General features: G+C 37.8%; 1 protein-coding gene and 1 pseudogene across 4 annotated transcripts in view; one reads left to right on the top strand and one right to left on the bottom strand.

Annotated features, from left to right (window-relative positions):
* The first annotated feature begins 2,047 nt into the window (after positions 1–2,047).
* On the top strand, positions 2,048–11,466 carry LOC107671108 (E3 ubiquitin-protein ligase NEURL1-like; annotated as a pseudogene).
* An 804-nt stretch (positions 11,467–12,270) lies between these two features.
* LOC107671139 (SH3 and PX domain-containing protein 2A-like) overlaps positions 12,271–17,500 on the bottom strand; it is a 9,137-nt gene continuing 3,907 nt past the window's right edge. For 3 of the 4 annotated variants that reach the window (XM_016463992.1, XM_016463994.1, XM_016463993.1), the window contains 5 exons: positions 16,683–16,800; positions 15,235–15,818; positions 15,006–15,055; positions 14,586–14,705; positions 12,271–13,856 (listed from right to left, as the gene is read on the bottom strand). In XM_016463992.1, the coding sequence (XP_016319478.1) occupies positions 12,336–13,856; positions 14,586–14,705; positions 15,006–15,055; positions 15,235–15,818; positions 16,683–16,800 (2,393 nt within the window). In that variant the 3' untranslated portion in view covers positions 12,271–12,335. Of the gene's footprint in view, positions 13,857–14,585; positions 14,706–15,005; positions 15,056–15,234; positions 15,819–16,258; positions 16,280–16,682; positions 16,801–17,500 lie in introns of those variants that run through there. The other variant, XM_016463995.1, reaches the window with a different exon arrangement.

The raw sequence follows: 17,500 nt of genomic DNA, 5'->3' as shown, positions 1-17,500 counted from the left end.
GATTTCACTTGCAAAATGACAGTGCAGACAGTGAATACATTCCCCCCCCCCACCTACAATCCCTGCCGGTACGAGACTCGAACCCGCAACCTTTGGGTTACGAGTCCGACCTCCCGTAAAAATACATTAGCCTCTCACTAATTACCCAAGCATTACCTAGTCAGCCTGCAGGAACTCACTTCCTAATTATTAACATTTTTAAATGAATTATTTTTATTATTATTTTATGTTTTTGTTTGAAATAAACAGAGAACGTCCATCCTTTGGTAAGAGGAATAGTCACAATTTCAACCTGTAGCCGACTTATTTGGGGGATATCAAATTCATAAATTAGTTTCCACAAAGAACCCAATTGTTCACTTTTAAGACGTTACTGTTGTGATTAGTAATTAATTGGTAATTCTTTATTAACTAGACATAGTTCGCAAGTAGTTCTCAATGAGGATATTTTTTTTAGTAATTATCAAATATCTAATAAGTAAGTACCTTTGTCCTAAATGTACTTACTGCTTAGTTAATCTTGCTTCTCTATTAGTTAATAGTATTAAGTTAAGTGTTAATATAGTACTACCTATTACTTCCTGCATAGTTAGTCTACTTGTTAAAAACGGACCATTATTCTAAAGTGTTACCGCATAGCCTACAGGGCGGCCACTGTACTGCGAGTCTGCGAATTGCAAACAGATGACTCTTTTGTTGTTTTGAGTTTTTCAAACACGACGTGCCAATGTAGTTTATCACAAACAAATGACTTATTAGCCGATTCTTCTAATGAGTTGTTCCTTGACTGAATTTTTAAGCGACCTCTGAATATTACTTCTTTTATTCAGCTATAGTAGGCTACTGAATCATTTTTGGCTCTGTTCCTTATTTGTCTCTGTAAAGCGACCTTGGGTGTTGGAAAGACGCTACATAAATAAAAAAATGTTGTTGTTGAATCATTTAGTCATTTAGAGCGGTCACTGAATTACCTGCCTGACTCACTCGCTGAACTGCAAGTTTGTAAATTGTACCTTGTTATGAATATGTTATTTATTTGAATCCCTCTTTGTATCTCTAACATAACTTTGTAAGCGACCTCTGTGTATTACTTTCAGCCCTTGCTATGTGTATTGTGTTTATTTGGCTCTGTTCCTTATTTGTCTCTGTAAAGCGACCTTGGGTGTTGGAAAGACGCTACATAAATAAAAAAATATTATTGTTGTTGTTGAATCATTTAGTCATTTAGAGCGGTCACTGAATTATCTGCCTGACTCACTCGCTGAACTGCAAGTAATCATTTGTTTTCAGTGATGCGTTTATCGAAAAATGTTTTGTAGCATACGTGCCACGTCCGTATCAAGAACGAAAATGTTTGTTTGTTTGTTTGAAGGAAAGACGAGTGAACGGGGTCTCCCCCCGCTGCACTCATTCAATCATGACGATCTTAGGAAAGAAACTGTTGATGAATGTCTTCTGTTCGTTTTGACCTTTATGTAAGCCTACACACCAAGTGTCTGCAAGTATGATTGTGTATACACCACACCCACTCACAGAATAATACTGAATTCAGTGATTGTCAATAAGATAATCATCTGAAGTGAAGCTGATTTGATCAAGACACAATGTCAGCCTGACCACACAGTGACTGCTATTCAACAACATACTGTTATTTAAAACCGTTTTTCTTTATTTTGTAATGCTAGAAATTTGTGGTCAAGCATAACATCAAAGAGATTGTAAATTTCCATTTACCTCATATTTTCAATCTACTAAAACAACGGGGATAGTTATGGATTCTTCAAGTGCAGATTATTAGTCTCTGTCATTTTATTGGGAGCGCAGGTAAATGATCTATTGGTCAGAAGTGCAAATTTGAATATTACTGTCCCTACTACATATTAATCGGGTCATTCAGACGTTGCTTAGTAACTTTCCGAGAGTGTCCAGTCACGTAAGCTAAGTCATCTACATGAGCCAATCAATGACTAGTAGATCTCCCAAGCCCCGCCTTCTATGCTAATGCAAATCCTCGCTGAAGGGTCTCGTCGAATGTGAGCGCGTTTGCTGTGTGTACAGCCGCTGTACTATCACACAACAGAGGAGTATCTGGAACATACTAGGAGTTACTTTATTTGAAATGCAAAGCTACTGAAGACCAGAATCAGGATATTTTTGCTGGATTTTATTGTGTGAACATCGCTGTGCTGAAATGGGTGGCCAGGTAACCCGTACCTCGTTAGGTGAGTAGGCTAACAGTAAAATTGCGGCTTTTCATAATAATTTCGAAGAACTTGTTTGATCTAATATATGAATGTAAGTTATCTGAATTATTTTTTGAAAATTATATGAAGAATTTGTCTGCATTTTCCTCAAATCATCTGAATGAAAATTAGTTGTTGTTTTTTCTTCATTATTATAAAGACGTTATTGTAACTTCATAAAGTCCAGAATCACTTAATTCTCTTCTGTTTCTCCAATATAAATGCATTTCAGATGGTTTGGGTTTTTGTCTGTGACAATGGTTTGTACTGTAGATCAATACTGATCAACAGTTTGTCTTTCAGGGATCCATTGTTTTTATATAAAGCTAATTAAAGTTACTATAGAATAACTTAAATTTTTTATAATTAAATTAATAATAAAAACATTATTTGCTTTATTTAGCATTACTTTTGAGTGATTTTTAATGTCCTCAAAGGGACATTTTTTTGTGCCTATAATAGTATATCCCCACACACATACACAGTTTTAAATCTGCCAGTTATATAGGTTTTACTCTTTCTTGATGTGAACAAAAAAAGTAGGCATAATAGAGCATTTCAGGTTTATACCCACTCAGTAAACTAAGCTGACACTGAGTCAACCTGACACTTAAGCCTGCTATTGCCTACAGCACTGAGAGGGAGAGAGTCCACACATATAATGGGACATGGCATTAGTATCAAGAGAACATCCCTAACATCTCTCTAAACCAAGAGGAAAAACAAGAGATATTGAAATATGTTATTAGTGATTAGACTGTTGGTTTGTGTGGGGCACTTTTTGTGAAGACCAGCAACTGCCCCCACAAAATAATGTCTTAATGAAAAGATAAAAATGCGAAATGTTTTCTTTGAGGATTAGGTTTATGGGATAGTAAATGTATTTTGATCAGTCAAACAAAATGTAGTGAAAATCAACACTATGAAAACAAACACATTTATTGGTTTTCATGTATTTGTCATGACGTAGAGGTCAGGGGTTTGTTGTCGGAATATTATTTTTATTTATGTCCCACTTGGCTGTGTGTGTGTGTGTGTATACACAGTGTCTCATGATTCCCATATAAACACTTACACAAATACACTCACACCTGCAACTGCATGTCCTCATTTGCCCACACAGAGATCATGCAGATAAAGTGGGTGAAGTATGCAGAATCAGTCTCTTGCTTGTGCAACTAAAAGCTAATGTTTCAATTGTTGACTCACACCCAGTGAAATGTCAATAGCGGTTAATTAAAGAGAGAAACGTCTCTGAAATAAGACCTTGTCCTTGACTTTATTCTTCAAAGAGGTCTGGGAAAATATGAAAGGGAGTTGAGGAGTGAATGTTTGATCGCAAGCCAGTTTTGTCTGTGAGAATCAGTGCGCATCGGATTTGATCCTCATTAACGGCTATTAATATATATATATATATATATATATATATAATATATATGTCTCATTCATCATTATAGAATTGTGTACTATAAATGTTATGTACTATACTATACTATACTATATATTGTATATATCAAAACTGTTTACCACTGCATTTTATTACTCATCTACAATACATGTCACTGCATTCCACCGTTATGCTACAACGCTCTAAAATGCTTGATTCTGATTGGACATTCTGAGGTGTTTAGGTTTTTTTCAATAACTGCACAGCCATGGAGTAGTTAAAAAAATTGACCGTTTTGCAGTTCCAAATCACTAATAAGGTTAATTTGTTTATTTGTTTGCTTGTTTTTGTTCTGGTCAGTCCAATAATTCAGGTTTGTACCAGCTCCACTACAACAAATACTTGAGCAATGAAAAATTATTTTAGCAACATTTTTGTTATATCAAAAATAAGTATATTCATATTTTTCAGTAAATGTTTTCTTAATCAAAAATATGTAATATGTATCTTGCAGCAATAACTATATCATTTTCAACCTAAAGTAGTATATAATTTAATGTACAAACTGTAGGGTGACATGATTTATTTTTAACACATTCAAACTGATGCTTTCAAAATTGTGAAACATTCTCAAACATCACAATTGTGAGACATAACCTTGGTTAGCAAGCTAAACAACTTTACTCTGGTAAAATATTTAAATAATGACAATTCATAACAGCAGTGTTCAGTAAATTAAAGTTTGCAAGGCATAAAAACGTAGAAATGATCAATGAAAGTAGTGGAGATGTTGACTTTCTAGTGTGTGAGTATTTGTGTGTGTGGAGACATAACCTCATTTTTGGCACCCTGAATAGCAGAAACTTGCATTCTGTCTCTCTCTCTATCTCTGTGTCTCTTTTGTTGTCTCTCTGTTCTTGATAAAGGTTTTCATTCAGAGATGGTAGCCACTGTCCTTTCTCTGTTCTGTAAACCCAGCACAAAGCTCTTAGAAAGAAAAACAGTGCCAGTTAGAATTTACATTGTTGTGAGTGCCTGTTGAATAAATAAATATCCGCATCCTTTTTTTGTCCATCTCTCAGACGGAGGAACCCTTCGCTGCCACCCCTTGAAGGTGAGCATGTGCCCACAGCTGCCAGCCCCCCTGCCGCTCTGTTTCCATGCCAACACGAAAGGCTCTCAAATCGTGATGGACAAGACGCAGCGCAGCGTGCGCCGAATCGCCAGCTTCTGTAATGCCATCTCCTTCACCAACCGGCCAGTCAGAATCTATGAACAGGTCCGGCTCAAGGTATGGTTACTTAACTCTCACCCATTTCCACATGCCATCCTGTAAAGCACTTTGTGTGGTCCCAAAATTGCCCTCACGTATCCCTCTTTCATATCACTCCATCTCAAACTTTCCTGAGAAGGGGAAAACAGATAGAGAATGCTAGAAATACTAACATGTGAGGTATTGCTGTTATCTTGTTCTGGTGAATGAGGTTGTTTGGAAATGAAAAAAACAAGAATCTGTTGGTCTCCATTTATCGCATCACACTTGTCACACAATAACTTTATAATTTTTTTCTACAAATGTATAATTTTAGCTAACTCTCTTGGTTACTCATTTTTGGTCTCTTCGTTTAGATCACAAAGAGACAGGGATGTTGGAGTGGTGCCCTCCGAGTGGGTTTCAGTACAGTGGATCCATCTGATTTAAGTTCAGCATGGCTGCCACAGTTCGCCTGCCCAGATCTAGTTAGCGAAAGGGGATTTTGGGCCCGAGCGCTTCCTGAGGAACAATGTGAAGAAGATACCATTCTGTCCTTCTGGTTGGATAACACAGGGCGAGTGTTTTACCGGGTTAACGGCGGCCCTCCGATCTTCTTCTTCGGCGGTGTACCTGCCGGAGAGCCAGTTTGGGCGATCATTGACATTTATGGGCTGACACGTGGAGTACAGCTACTTGGTAAGTTCACATTTCTCTCACATGAAATATCAGATTTTACAAATGTATAATGTCTTTTTATGTTCTAAACCAAGCGGTCATCAAATTGCCTGAAGCTGGTTAGCTGGACGTCTCTGTGAAGTAACTCTCTACACAGATCAGATGACGTTCCATTCAGAGTTTGCTCCGAGTGGAATTGCTGAGCCCTGGTTGGCATGTAATGTGGGCCAGTATCTGAGCTGCGCTTCATTGAGCACGTGCTGATCGCTTGAGGAGTTGTAAAGTTCACAGAGGCCAGTGTGTTTTTGCTGTGCCGAGCATGTTTAAACAATTTAAATTCACAACATTTAAAAATAGAATTCTAGATTTATACCCTCTTATCCTAATTACAATAACTGCCCAATGGAAAAAGATGGGAGAGATTGGAATGGTTGCCTAACAACACTTTCACTTTTAAAATGAAAAACATATGCCGAGGAATGCTGGCAAAGTGAGAAAAAAATTTGTGTTGAACAAAATCAATAAACCTAGTTGAATGGAAAATAATTATTCTATTCATAATTTAGTTTTAGTGAGATTCTGTAGGAACAAGCCAATTTAATTAAGCCAATTAAGCATGCCTTAATCATTGTTTATTTGTTAAGGCATTGGTAACACATACAGATTGAGAATACAGTTGTTGTTTGGTATTATTATTCTCTTTTTTTCACTTAAAAAATTGACTGCTGTAATATGGTCAAAGGTTGACAGTATTTAGGAAACTTTTGAAATTTTAGCTTGTCAAGTTGACTGTACCCATCCATTTGTCCTTCTATCCTGACAAGTGCTCCAATCCCTGCTGCAGAGAAATACCCCCATAACAGGACATTACCACCTACATGCTTTACTGGAGGAATGCTGTTATTTGGATGGTAAGCTGTATTGGATTTCCACCAGACATATCGTTTGGTGGATAAAGCCTTTGAAATGTTTTTGTATCCATCTCCTTACTTGTGACAGTGCCTTGCCACCCATAGTTGATTGTTTGCTTCACTTGCAGTACCAATGACTGAAATGCTCCAGGAAAGCTCTTTTCATGCTGAGCTAATCAAAGTGACCACAGCTGATCACAGCTGAAAGTCAAATGGCTTTGTGTGCCACTTGAGAAGGTGATTAGCTACATCTGATTGAGTTTACAAGTCATTTTTAGGAGGGAGTGATCCTTTTTCCAACTCAGTGGTTCTGTTTTTTATTTTTTTCTGACATGCTGGTGTTATACCTTTCACTTGGATGTTATAAGTTGCACTGAGTAAATGCAGCTGGATAAAACAAAAACTGCAAAGCAACAAAATGTGATTATTTTAAGGGGGGGGGGATTCTTTTCTATACCCACTGTAAAAACAAAGTAAATGTTCACCATTCAAAAGGTGAATGAAAAATATTGATAAAAATACAATAAAAACAGTAATATTGTGAACTATTATTACAATGTAAAATACTATTGTCATATATTTTAAAATATAATTTATTCCTGTGATGGCATTGGCAAAGCTGAATTTTCAGCAGCTATTATTGCAATCTTCAGTGTCAAATGATCTTTCAGAAATCATTCTGATTCTGATTTGATGCTCAATAAACATTTCTTTTTACTTTTTCTTTTTGCTTAATATTGTTTTGTGGAAACTACTTGATCAACATGATTCATTAAAATGAATCAAACTTACCAATACTGATGTTTAAATTAACATGTTTGATTTGGATCTCATTTGTCTCAGCTACTGTATAAGCTCTGTTTGCAAAAAATAGCAATGTAGCATTTTGTCACATTACACTGCTGCTTGTTGGAAAAAGTAGCTTGATACTGAAGAAGTTACATTGTTTTGAACAGAGCTGAGCTGTCATACTACAAAAAAATGAACCTAATTTAGTAGCATTGCTACTTTTACTTATTGCTCCCTTACACTTGTGTTGTAAACACTTATGAAAAACAAAGCTACAGTAATAGAAAAATAAGTTGTTTTCATGTGCTTTTGTACAATTCTAATACATTTTAGTGAATGCATTACTATAACATTTTAAACAGGTCTCTCTCTCTCGCTCTCTCTCTCTCTCATTTGAGTAAAAATAGTCAGTGTTTCCACAGAGTCAGATAGCAGTGTCTTAGCAGTGAGAACGGGGTGTGTTCAAAAGCATAGACAGCATGTATGTGTATCATACAGCTTTCAGCTTTCAAACCTACTAGAGACGTAAATACACATATACACACCCAGTTATATTTTGCTTCTTATCTAGTAGCTATAGAAACATCCACTATGTGTATTCAAGCCTATTTTCAGTTGCACTTTGCCTCTGTATAAATACACATACATAGTAGGTATAGAGATGTCCACTAATCATGCTGCGAGCAATCCGCACATGCTGTGCTCTCTCACATTTCCTCTGCTTCCAAAATATGTTTATAGTCAGATGGCCAGATGCCGTGACTAAAATCACCTCCTGTTCTCACTAATGTAGATCACACCACATCTGGCATTCAGTCAAAGTGGTTCAGTGCTGGGTGGAAGGTCCCTTGTACTGTAGGTCATCACGCATTACCTACATGTGCATTGTTTTGTAAAAATAAAATGCATGCTTTATATAGATACTAATTTTTAAAGTATAAAAATACTCTATGACACAGAAATATTTTAAAATATTGTGCCAATGCACGTTTCTTTCCTTTTGATCTTCCATTTCCATCCCCAGTGTCACAGAAGCTTCGATGTCTCAGTAATTCCTGTTCAGACTAGTCAGCGTCAGCTAAAGGCAGTTCAGTGGATGACAGCGACGTCAAGCCCGGAAACTAAAAACAACCGAGAGGAACATCTACCGCGTCTGAGAATGTTTCTGCTGATGCGGCTGCAGTGAAAGTTATAGCAGACCAGTAATTTCCATCACTGAAGCTCTGGTGTTCTCATCAGCGGCTGTCCACTGTGGATGGCCAGTGGCAACGTTTTTACTGACTGAGGTCAAAATGAAAAACCACCCAGTACAATTATACTGATGCTGCTGATTGCAGGCTACATGAGCAATAGATTTTTATGAAGAAAATAGGAATAGTGCTTCTGCATGTTGTGGATGGTTGCCAGGGTGTTGCTATTTTTTTTTTTTTTACCAGGGAGGCATCAATATCAGAAAATTCAGAATAAATTAATATTAAAATAATATAACTTAAAATTAGTTTATAATAGGGTAAACAGTACTGTACAAAAGTTTGAGGTCGGTAAGATTTTTATTTATTTTTTTTAAGTCTTATGCTCACCAAGGCAGCATTTATTAAAAAATACAGCAAAATAGTAAAGTTGTGAAATATTATTTCATTCAAAAAAATAAAAAAAGAATATTTATAAAATATATTTATATTATATTTATTATATTATTCCCGTGGTAGTGTAAATGTAAAAGTAGGGGAAATGATACTGCACAAATCATTTTGATGTGGTTGCTAGTGTTTTCTGGTTGGTTGCTAGGCAGTTGCCTTCCCTTTTGAAATAATTATTACCCACCAAGCAGAAAAATGTAAGTTCAACCACTTGGAAAAACAATTGCATGATCCTGATTATGAATGCAGTGTGTATGTGTGTTTTCCAGACAGTAAGATGGTGCCAGCTGAATATCTCTGTCCTACTGTGACTCATGAAGGCATGGATGAGTGGCATCTGTCAAGCAGCTGCTCTGAGCTTGACCTCCAGGAAGATCTGTCATCCTTCTCAAATTCTCCAAACGCTCTAAACTCAGTGCTGTCACGTCAGCTCAACGATGACTTGCATTTCCACTGTGTCCATGGCAACGGTCTGCGTCTACTGACTGAACACATAGCGGTGCGTTGGTATAACAGACGTGACGATTGCGCTCTGGCGTTCACTCATCGGCCGTTGCGCTGTGGAGAGTGTGTGTTCCTAAAGGTCTCGTTAAGGTCTTATGAACTAATATAATTTTAATTGTAAATATTTATTCATCTTTTTAAATGATTGCTCTGGCATAATGTGAAGGTGTTTAGATTTGTTTAATTTTGTCCTATATCCAATTTTACATAAGTAACTTTGGTAACACTTTATTTTAAGGTGTCCTTGTTACACTTGTTAGATGTACATACTATTATAATAACAATTATGCATAATTACATGCAAGTAACCCAAGCCAAACCCAAATCCTAACCATATAAAATAAAGTGTAACCGCCTGCCGGTTAATCCAGATGACCTGATGGACCGCAAAGAATTCTGGGCTTTTAGCTGCCTGACTTCACCGCTTGTGGGCGGGGATATCATCGGTTTCCGGGCAACTGCAGAAGGGGAGATGCTTGTGAGTCATAATGGAGGCAGGGCCTGCAGAGAGATATGTGTGGATAACTCCGCTCCTCTGTGGATGATCTTCCATTTACAGCCACACATCAAGCAAATCAGCATACTGGGTAAAATATTATATGAACTAATATAATTTTAATTGTAAATATTTATTCATCTTTTTAAATGATTGCTCTGGCATAATGTGAAGGTGTTTAGATTTGTTTAATTTTGTCCTATATCCAATTTTACATAAGTAACTTTGGTAACACTTTATTTTAAGGTGTCCTTGTTACACTTGTTAGATGTACATACTATTATAATAACAATTATGCATAATTACATGCAAGTAACCCAAGCCAAACCCAAATCCTAACCATATAAAATAAAGTGTAACCGTAACTTTAATTGATTTTTGATTATAATTAATTTATAATATAATGTAATATAATATTATATAATTATTTGTTTACTTTTTGTACTGAACAGCCATGTTTATGACATGATAAAAGGTATGATTGACATTTTTATTTAATATTAGTTGTGTAGGATTAATGCATTTTTAATTGTTGCTCTGGCATAATGTGAAGATGTTTATGATTGTTTGTTTTTTCCCTTATCAAACTCTTCATAAGTGACTTGAATTGATTTTTTATTAAAATGAAATTATAATGTAATATTTTAATTATTTGTTTATTTATTATTATTTGTGCAGTGTTAATGGATTTTTTTTTTTTAAGGCACTTCCTGTGGTTACTCTCCATCCTGTTCAGAAGTACAGAGGTCCATCTTTAGTGATGCCAGTCACCTCTCAGCCAATCAGATTACCAGTACAGCAGTCAGGGGCTTTACGGACAGCTTTCAGTCCCACTCACAGTATCTCAGCAGTTCTGCAGGTGCGTTCCTGTCTTTCATTCTTTTAGTTTCTATTAATTTGTTGATTTATCCAATTCCTCAACTAAAAATATAATTTCTCATTGCTGTTTTCTCTGTGATTGCTGTGGTCACCAGGGACAACATTCGGTTCACTGTCCTCAGAATCTCCCAGTACCCCATCATGCTGTGCGATTACTAGTGAGGAGTGTTTGATTTGCTGCGAGAGGGCAGTGGACTCAGTGCTGTACGCATGCGGACACATGTGCATGTGCTCCGTCTGTGGTGGGAAGCTAATGGAGATGTCAAACCCGTCTTGCCCCATGTGTCGCAGCCCAATCAGAGACATCATCAAAATATTCCGCAACATGTAACCTGGAAACCACCTCTCCGACAAACAGGATCACAGTACCTGGGTGAATCTGAAGAGGCTCCGTTACAGGTCACCGTCTCGTTCCCACAAGTCCATTTAAAAGACTGCTTGTTTGAGCTCAGCAAGGAAGAGGTACTAAATTACTGCTTAATGTACTAAATGTCTGACCAAAAATGCTGAGAGAACCCAGAAGTAACTGCTTAAGTGAATGGCACAACATCCCAGATACTATAAATCTCTATTGACAAATGGCTAGATGTGCATAATGGGAAATCAAGCTACTATGAGACTAATTCTAATTTTCAGTAAACTAGTAACTATATACAAAACTGTTCACATGTTTTTAAATGTTTGTTCCCACACTATTCATATTTATCAAGAAATAAATATTTATTTAACTCGTATATGTTCATTCAATCCAGAATCAGAATCTGAAAACTACATTGTGGATTTGATGTGTTGGTAAATGTATTTTTTGCAAAACATTAAACAGAAAAACGAAAAAAAATGTTTTACATACCAAAGTAGACATTCACAAAATTGTAAGTGCCAATAACTTTTATGTTCAATGTGGAATTAAACTAAAACTCTAATGCTACCCAACAGAAGAGCCTGTATTTATTATTGTAAATATAAAAATATAATTATAGATATTTTTAAGGCTTTTATATTAAGCATTTATCATCTGTATGTACAAACACTTGTTTGTACATACACATGTACAAACACACAAACGCCATCAAGCTATTGTGATTAAGATACAAAATAGCACTTGGCCATTTATTATAAGCTTTGGTTTGAAAATGAAGTGATTTAATAGGAATAGCACCATTTTTAATTACACAAACAAAGAGACATTCATAGATAGATAGATAGATATTCATATTTATGCATATTTATTTAGTAAAACAAAAGAGACACATTTTAACAGAAACCACCTGCAGCATATTAAGACCAGCTAAGAGCAATAACTAAAAGCCTGTTCAGTGACAATAACATCACATCATCCAGCACAAGCAGGAGTATACAGCATATAAACAAGGTGTCAGGCAACAAGAGAATTCACTTGTGACTGACTCTCTTAGTGTTCCCTTTGATTTTGTGAACAGAGATAGCCATGTCTCTTATGAATTAAAAAGGGAACACGTTTTTATTGGGTCATGGCTCATGGTCAAGATAGAGAGTATGAGACATACGGCCGTTTGGTAATTAATTCTGGTAACCCACTAGCTCCTCCTCTCCAGGAAGTTGGAGGGCACCCATCCTTTTCGTGTTTTAGCCATGTCGAGCACACGGCAGTACCACCATCCATTAGGGTTTCTCTCCAGGACCTCCAGCCTCGTGCCAGCAGGGAAGCTCATGGTCTCTGAGTCACCGTGATAGTCGGCGATAGAAACGTACTCCTCGCGTAGGTTGTTGTGGATCAGATGCGGTTTAGGCTTCACCATTGACACCGGTACTTTACGTCTCATGCTCTCGGTATTAACTGCACAGGAAGAAGTGGTTTGATCATTGTAGCTATGACTAGGTAGTGCATCGTTCCTCCGTCCTGCGGGAGTTGTGTGCGTATTAGTGTTGTCCTTGAGGACGTTCTGAGGTCTGACAGCGAGCTGCTTCACACCAACCCGGCAGTTCTGTTGGTTAGATCTGTGTCCGCTCTTCAGGCTTTGGTTAACACGCTGCTCGTTCTTCTCCAAACTTACGCATTTACTCATCTTCCCAACATCTCCCTGAACTGAAATCTCCAACTCAGGAGACGCAGACCAAGACGTTTCAGAATTAACCTTCTCTGTGGTTTTGGCTTCTGTACCGCTTGTTTCTGAGCTTTTGATTGCCTGTAAGTAGTAAGTGGGCGCCCAACCCTCTTCGTTCCCCCAGCGGATGAACCACCAGCCACTCTCCTGCTTCTCCAGAACCTCTACCTGCACTCCCGCAGGAAAGCTGAGCTCATACGGCTCTTCCCGCTGGTATGCCGCAGTAGTTTGGTACAAAAAGGAAGGCGGATTAGAGAACGTCTGGAAGTTCTCGGAGTCATTCTCAGAGTCCTCAGATGTGCGGGAGCTCCTGAATTGTATCTGGCCTGGTTGCTCCTGGTTTTGGGGTCTTCTGATGGAACTACAGTCTTGGTTTGCAGGTTTTGGACGCACGGATGGTTTGGATTTCAACTCATCAGCCTGCTGTTTGAGTTTAGATTGCTTTGTGTGTGTGTAGAGTGTTGTATTGGTCTCGATGTTGGGCTCGATTGTTGGGGCGTCATATTCCGGTGGATCCCACATTGATGCCCGGTGAGCCGCAGAGGACGAGTATGTGTCCGAGTGACTGTCCTTACACTGTGGTACAGCTCTGAAGCCACCGTTCGCATAAACACCCTCATCATCCTCCTCATCCCCTTCACCCAATGTAAAAGAAATGGTACGCTGACTCAAAGGAGGAGGGGCTTTAGTCGGTGCATCTCCTGGAAGAAACTCCTGCTCAGGGTCGAATTCAAGGCCCACTGTTGGAACATCATATTCTGGTTCCTCGTACACTCGTGGACTCGTTAGGCTCACAGCCTCAGACTCAACACATGGAAGCGAGTTCTGCTTTTTGATTGGCGGAGCAGGAGGTGGGACCTTTGGCCGGGTCAGTGTACTGGTTTGGCGGTTCAAGGTGGGTTTCTTGCGTTTGTCGATGTAAGAACACGGGGCCCAACCCTCCTTCTCTCCAATCTGGACATACCACCAGCCTCCAGAGTTCTTGTCAATGACCTGTAAACATACACAGTTTCCAGACCATTTGTAGAAATACTTATATTTAATGTTATTTGCAGCTAATAGGCAACATTGGGGTGAGTTGTCTCACTTTTTACTGAATATATTAGATCAGTTTCTGTATAGATACAAACCTTGAAGTTCTATACTGTTTTTTGACCAACGATATAGTTGTTATATAGGCTAAGCCGTCACAATGGAAACCACTTTTTTTTTGTCACTGATTTAGAAACAGTACCTTTTTTAAAACTATAAAAATATTTTACAAAAAAAAATGTTTTTTAAATAAGTCTCTTATGCTCACCAAGGCAACATTTATTTGATCAAAAAGCCACAACAGTAATATTGCGAAATTTTATTATAATTTTCTATTAAATAAAATGTAATTTTCATCAGCCATTACTTCCAACTTCATTGTCACACAATCTTTCAGAAATCATTTTATATATGCTTATTTGGTGCTCAATAAACATTATAATTATCAATACTAAAAACCGCTTACATTTGTGTAAACTGTGATAATTATGTTTTCAGGATTCTTTGATAAACAGGAAGTTTAAAAGAACAGCATTTATTGGAAATAGAAATCTTTTGTAAAATTATAAAATGTCTTTAATGTCAGTTTTGTTCAATTTAATGCATCCCTGCTGATTAACAGTACTTATTTATTTATTTTTTTAAATCCCCAAAACCGATTAAACAGTGAAACTGAATAGTTTGTTTTACCTCAGCTTTCTGTCCTCCACTGAAACTGATCCCATCTGTCAAGCAGGACCTGAACTCAGCGATGGTGTAATACTCAGCTTCAACAGTAGGGGGATCTGGGGGCTGCGGTAACTGAAATCCCTGAGAGCGAAGAGAAGAATATGCTGTTCAGCATATTATAAACCACAACATGACCTCTGTCTGTCTGTCTGTCTGTCTGTCTGTCTGTCTGTCTGTCTGTCTGTCTGTCTGTCTGTCTGTCTGTCTGTCTGTCTGTCTGTCTGTCTGTCTGTCTGTCTGTCTGTCTGTCTGTCTGTCTGTCTGTCTGTCTGTCTGTCTGTCTGTCTGTCTGTCTGTGTGTGTGTGTGTGTGTGTGTGCGCGCAATGGAAAGAAAGAGGAAAAACCAGAGAATGGGAAAATGAGAACACACACACACTGACCAGGCTGTTTTCTCGACGGGGAGGTGGTTTTTGATTGTTTGATGGTGATCCTAGGGAAAACGAATTAGAAATCAAAATGTGTTTACTATCACATAACATGGTTCAAAAACATTATAGATAATGCATAAAGAAAGAAAGAAGACAAAAGGAAATAAAGAGAAAAAAAATTAAAAAATAAAAACAAAAAGGGAAATAAAAGTGAAAATGAAAGAAAGAAAGAAAATCTCACTGGTCTCAACACTGTGGAATCTCTGAGGTGCGACTCGAGCAATGGCAGGAGATGGAGGTACTGTTTTGGTCTTTATTGTGGACGATGTTGAAGACACACTTGCTTCAGAAACAGACGCAGTTACACAAGCATCCGACACAGACACACTGCTGTCTGAGACCGACAGATGCACACTGGTGTCTGTGTGCTGGGTGACCTGATCATCAGAGTCTCTCTCTAAACCACTACTGCCTGTATTAGCTGCTGTGCTAATGCTGCTGTTTCTATCAGTGTGTGTATTGTTACTGTAAGCATCAGTCTGCTCTGCATCGCCGTTGTACTGTGTATGTGTGTCAGTCTGTGAGTGCCTGTATGTGTTTGTGTTGCTGTTACGGTGTGCATTGGTGTCAGTTTGTGTGTGTGAGTGTCGTTCATTGGCAGGTTTCTTGTTCAGGAGGTTGCTGATCTCCATAAGGTTTCCGATGATTTCCACCTGACCCTGCACAGCTGGTTTATTGGTCTCTGTTGCCTGGTTACCGGCTATGACACCATCCTGCATTTTCCTCAGGTAGGCAGCTGGAGCCCATCCCTCCTTACCACCATAACTGAGAGGAGAACAGAGAGAAAGATGATTCACATACTCCCAATACATAAAACCAACCAAGGGCATTTTCTCAATAAAACTATACAATACCATTCATAAGCTTGGGGTTAGTGAGACTTTTTTTTTCCATTTTTGAAAGAAATTATTCCTTTTATTCAGCAAAGATGCATTAAATTGCTCAAAAGCGTCAGTAAAGACATTTATAATGTTACAAAAAATATTTCAAATAAAAAACTGTTTCTTTGAACTTTTTATTCATCAAAGAATACTGAAAAATGTACTGTGGTTTCCACAAAAAAATTTAGCAGAACAATGTTTTCAACATTGATAATAATAAGAAAAGATTCTTGAGCACCAAATCAGCATATTAGAATGATTTTAAATTAGAAGCATATTAGAAGGATCTGTACCTTAGGGTACCATCCAGTGACAACTTTGTACCTTTATTTCTGACTGAGTGAGTGAGAGCGTAAGGTTAGGAGTGACTGGAGGGCTGCCCGTTTGTCATCAATGATTGATCTAAAGCATTGGTCTCAAACTCAATTCCTGGAGGGCCACAGCTCTGCACAGTTTTGCTCCAACCCTAATCAAACACACCTGATCCAGCTAATCAAGGTCCTCAGGATCACTAGAAACTTCTAAGCAGGTGTGATTTGGAGCTGGTTGGAGCTAAACTCTACAGAGCTGTGGCCCTCCAGGAATTGAGTTTGAGACCACTGATCTAAAGCAAACTTTACAATTACATTTTTTTTTCTGCAAAAACCCATTAAATATTGAGACAATTCCAGCTAAATAAAGCAAAGGATTTTTAAAACGTATTGAAGTAGTTTAAAGAGAAGAATAAACATGTGGAAGATGAGTTTACCGTATGAACCACCAGCCCTCCAGATTCCTCTGGATGACCTCAACAATGACGCCTCTCTCAAAGCCCAGCTCATCCTGACTTGAACTGCTGAAGGACTGAACCGTAATATACCTCTCTGCTACAGACAAAAGAGGAAAGAAAGCACAATGTACACTGTCCTGCTACAAGATACAATGTACATAGACATACAAATGCAAAGCTTAGAAAAAAGAATAGAACAAATATATTGTAAATCTGTGTGTAGCTGTGCTGCATGTGTATACCTGTACAGTACCCTCAAAAATGATTTGGACACTTACATTTAAAAATGTACAGATTTTATTTAATTTGGTGTGAAGATATCAAAATATCAGTGAAAAACCTTTTCTTGGTACTAATGTTTCTTCATTACTAAGGATACTGAGATTCGTTTTGCTAAAAAAAAGTGTGCTCATGCAATATTTCTTTAAAATATATGCCACGCAATTTGATATTTTTTATCTAATGCAATGAAATTCATACATTTTTAAATGTGCCTTAAGTGTCTAAATACTTTTTGGGCCACTTTAAGTAATGCTTGTGTGATTCGTTTGTTTGCTATTTTGGTGTAGAAGTGGAAAACCCAAATGAAACATGCAGACATTGCAGAATCTCTCCACCACAAGTCACATTCTCTCTCTGTAATATGGGTCAGTGTGCGCTAGACCTGGTTGTACAGTAAAAGCTTCTGGACCAGGAGATGGAAAATCTGACATCTTTGCTGGAATTTCCACTCCCAGGCTGTTAAATGCTCCCTGAACTCTGTGTGTGTGTGTGTGTGTGTGTGTGTGTGTGTGTGT

The sequence above is a fragment of the Sinocyclocheilus anshuiensis genome, unplaced genomic scaffold, assembly GCF_001515605.1.
Source record: "Sinocyclocheilus anshuiensis isolate Anshui unplaced genomic scaffold, SAMN03320099.WGS_v1.1 scaffold861, whole genome shotgun sequence".
NCBI lineage: Eukaryota > Metazoa > Chordata > Actinopteri > Cypriniformes > Cyprinidae > Sinocyclocheilus > Sinocyclocheilus anshuiensis.
The sequence above is the reverse complement of the archived record's forward strand: the minus strand, read 5'-3'. Positions and strand labels throughout refer to the sequence as shown.